The sequence below is a fragment of the Carassius gibelio genome, chromosome A16, assembly GCF_023724105.1.
Source record: "Carassius gibelio isolate Cgi1373 ecotype wild population from Czech Republic chromosome A16, carGib1.2-hapl.c, whole genome shotgun sequence".
Classification (NCBI taxonomy): Eukaryota; Metazoa; Chordata; class Actinopteri; order Cypriniformes; family Cyprinidae; genus Carassius; species Carassius gibelio.
In genome coordinates, this window is record NC_068386.1 from 27,247,325 (window position 1) to 27,250,924 (window position 3,600).

Consider the following 3,600-nt stretch of genomic DNA (forward strand, 5'->3'; position numbering starts at 1 on the left):
CTTTTTTTTTTTTAATCTGATGATTTTATCCCAATTCTTTGTTGTGTTGTTCTTTTATTTTGCAAGCAGTTAGAGCATCACAGTCAAACTAATTTATAAAGCCTTTTAAGATAACAAATATGAAAAAGTACACTGTAAACCCAAATTAGTAAGCAGAACTCAAAAAATTTGATGTAACTCGTTGCCTCAAATTTTTTAAGTTAATGAACTTAAAAATTTAATTTAAAAAAAAAATAAATATCTATATTACATACTACATAAACCTTTTAATTTCAGTTAAATTAAAACATGTTATGAAATTAACTGAAATAGTTTTAGTTGCAGTGACTTAAAATTTAGCTTTCACATACTCAAGACATTTAGTTAAAAACACTTAAAAAAAAATTTCACAAAGAGCCACTTTTAAGTTGAATGAACTCATTATTTATTAGTATCTTTGTCTTTGTGTTTTAAGTACAAGTTACTCAAACCTTTTAAAACACAAGACTCAAAATCATATGAATCAAAACTAATTTTTTTGATGTAACTCGTTGCCTCAAATATTTTAAGTTCAACAAACTTAAACAGTTTAAAATTACAGTGTGCTGAGTTCTTGTCCTTTCCTATTCAACACTTCATTTAAAAGACAGAAAAAAGGTGCACTATGATAAAACCTGAAAAACTGATTAAGACCACATCTCTGACATTACAAATTCACAAACCTGCATGAACTTTTACAAAAACATGAACCATTTAAAACTAAATTACATGCATTGTTACCAAGTACTACCCAGCTGTACTTAACAATTGTAAAGAACAAGAGCTGTTTTAAAATCACAAATAACATTTAGAAATGAAAACTGCACATTAATAAATGCACACTGTGCACATTTTGGGGGAAAAAAGTGCAAAAACCTTTCAACCATTATTTTCACAAATTGTTTTTACATTGAACTACTGAGGAACTGCCAGGCCTTAGTAATTTTTCCAATACATTTCTACATACACATCAAGTCATTTTTGAGACTCTCTACTTGGGTGACAGTTTACCCTCATCAAGACCAAGCAAAATCTTTTGAATGAATTCAAAAGTGTTGGTCAGTCCCCTGGGATAGTTGAGGTGTAGTGCATAGATTAGTCCAAACATTACCAGGAAGGCATCAGCAAATCTGGAGAGGCTGCCCACAATCTCACTTTCGATGACAACAGAGATTTTCACAGGCTGGAAGTGAACTGGACTTGTGTCATTATCTTTGATGACTGTGAGGAGGGCCACTGCAACATCTAAAAGCTCTGGCTCATCAGATGTGTCCTGTAAAATAAAATGGATATTAAAGCAAAAACAGAATATCTGTCAAGCCAGCCAAGCTAACAGTAAACAAACGTTGCAAGAGATTGATACTATGCAACAAAAAAAAAAGCCTAAAAAATAATCTAGAACTAAAACTATTTTACAGTGGGGTCAAAGAAAACAAATCGCACAAACTATTTGGTTGGAAAGACTGAACAAGAGTAAGCATGTATGTATTTATAAGAACTGTTTAGTGTGGTAATGTGATATTTCTTTTTTTAAATACTCACCATGCAGGTCCTTAAAAACCCAGAGACGTCCTCACGTAGATACACAGGAAGCGCATGAAGAACAGTGACACGTTTGGTGTGTATGTCATGAAACTCCTATAATGATAAAAACAGAACTGTACATAACTAAACTGTAAATTCTAAACAATACAATCAGATATGCAAATACAAAAAAAAAAAAAAAGGACAAGTTGTAGTGTTCAAAGCTGATTTGAATCATCAACATTTTCTAATGTTTTCAAACTTTAATATTTTAATTAAGTTTTAGCCTACAAAATGTACAACAATATTTTTACCTGGTCATCATGGATTCTTAGGATTTCAGTTAAAGTATCTGATGTCTTCCCGGTTCTGGATGCTTTCTGTCTGAACAGGGTCATCAGTCTAGGAAGATGTCGGTCAAGCTCAGAGTAGAATGTGTTGGGCAGGTTCTCATTTGTAATCCGTTGGAACTCTGCATACACCTACATTTTAAAACAATGAAAGACAGAGAACACAGCCATGTTCATTATGTGAACCTGGTTAATCTACTACCCCCTCACAGAAAACAGCCCCTGAATGTGGTACATGTTATCAAGAAAGCAATAACAGGACAAACAGTGTTACCCCACATTACCTCAGATTCCATTTTGAGTGCAGGCCAGAGTTCCTTGAGCTCTTTTACTGGTGGGCATGTCTTCACTATGGTCTGTCGCCGCAGAGCAAAGGTGGTTTGCATCATCTTTTTTATAAGTGGTAAGTTCTTCTCAGCTTTCTTCATTTCATCAACAATTTTCTGTCTCAACTGTTCAAGAGTTGAGGGATTTTCTCCTTGGGGAAAGTTGGGCAAAAAGTTTACTTCTGCTCGTTTGGGTCTTTTAATATTTGAATGTGAAGATTCATTGTCAGGATTCATTGCACTCCTTTTTCCAGCATTTACAGTGATCTCTGGACATCCAGCCCTTCTCATCTTGCTCCTATAGTTCCCCATCTTAAATTTGAGGCTATTTTTCCACCCATTCCAGCCAGTCTGAGATCCTGCTTCTTTCAAGCAAGGATGTTTTACCACAAGAGCCTCAGCTACCATTGCTATCTCCTTATCACTGGGATAAGCCTTGTAGCCATACATCACAGATGCTAGCTTTTCTAAAATGTCATGTTTTATGTCTCTAGTTAACTGAAGTTGCTTGTTGTTCTTCTCAAATTCGGCATTACCTTCCCGAAGTCTCAGTTCAACGTCAAAAGAAAATGTGGGAATTGGAAAAATATGTGAAGGCCATCTTCTCCCACGTTCTGAGGATGATACACTTGACATTGTTTCTGTTGATGCAACAGAGCTGGAATCTTGCTCAAATGACACATGCACAACAGCTTTCTGTGGCAACTCATCAATGTCAGAGAGGGAAGTAAGTTTTCCATCAAAGTCAGGGTCTTCATATTTTAAACTGAAGTCAAGGTCTATTTCCAGCTGTTCTTTTATAACAGCAATCAGTGCATCAACAGAGGCTGGTCGTGAACTAAGTTTTAATTTTCTAGCCCGGTCTGGCTCAACAACACGAAGGATCATGGCTTGTGGAGATAAAGCTGCCATTATGCTGATGGAAATCAAAAGATTGGCATGTATAAATACTTATTAAAATACACAGATTATATACTGCACCGTAATAAAAATAGTAATTGATTCATGAAAAATACTCACCACTGGCTTGTTTTATTTGTATGAATCTCTTGGGTGTCAACAGAAGCGAGCCTTCTACCTCGTATGCAGAGAGAGGGACTGAATCATTTAAGTCAGACCTTAGGTGGATTGACAGACTTGTCTGTGAAGGTGAGAGCTCATAGGATCCAAGATGTTCTGAAAACCAGGACTCACAATCAGAACAAAGGAATGAAATGGTGCTATTGACAAGGTAAATGTGTTCTACTCTGCAAAACCTAGGTAGTCCACCACTCTCTCCGACAGACAAAAACATTCCACAGACATAGTCTGTGCCATTGATGGTAACCTTTGATGTCTGGTATATTGTGTCACTAGTTGTTAGTCTTCTGATGTGTAGCTGA

The 3,600-nt window shown here is 35.8% G+C and overlaps 1 protein-coding gene across 1 annotated transcript; it reads right to left on the reverse strand.

The window, feature by feature from the left end:
* Positions 1-637: 637 nt before the first annotated feature.
* Positions 638-3,339, reverse strand: LOC128030598 (uncharacterized). Its single transcript, XM_052618353.1, has 5 exons — positions 3,239-3,339; positions 2,177-3,134; positions 1,857-2,024; positions 1,561-1,656; positions 638-1,291 (listed from the first exon to the last, which is right to left on the reverse strand). Exons 2-5 carry the CDS (start codon positions 3,128-3,130, stop codon positions 1,010-1,012), a joined length of 1,500 nt encoding a protein of 499 aa, XP_052474313.1. The 5' UTR covers positions 3,131-3,134; positions 3,239-3,339; the 3' UTR covers positions 638-1,009.
* Positions 3,340-3,600: the final 261 nt, after the last annotated feature.

What these genes read in the sequence shown, in the direction of transcription:
- LOC128030598 (XM_052618353.1), bottom strand. Translation starts at nt 3,130, where the DNA reads ATGGCAGCTTTATCTCCACAAGCCATGATCCTTCGTGTTGTTGAGCCA. An exon ending in CACTCAAAATGGAATCTGAG is followed by an intron (nt 2,025 to 2,176) that starts GTAATGTGGGGT and finishes TTTAAAATGTAG; the next exon opens with GTGTATGCAGAGTTCCAACG. An exon ending in TAAGAATCCATGATGACCAG is followed by an intron (nt 1,657 to 1,856) that starts GTAAAAATATTG and finishes TTATCATTATAG; the next exon opens with GAGTTTCATGACATACACAC.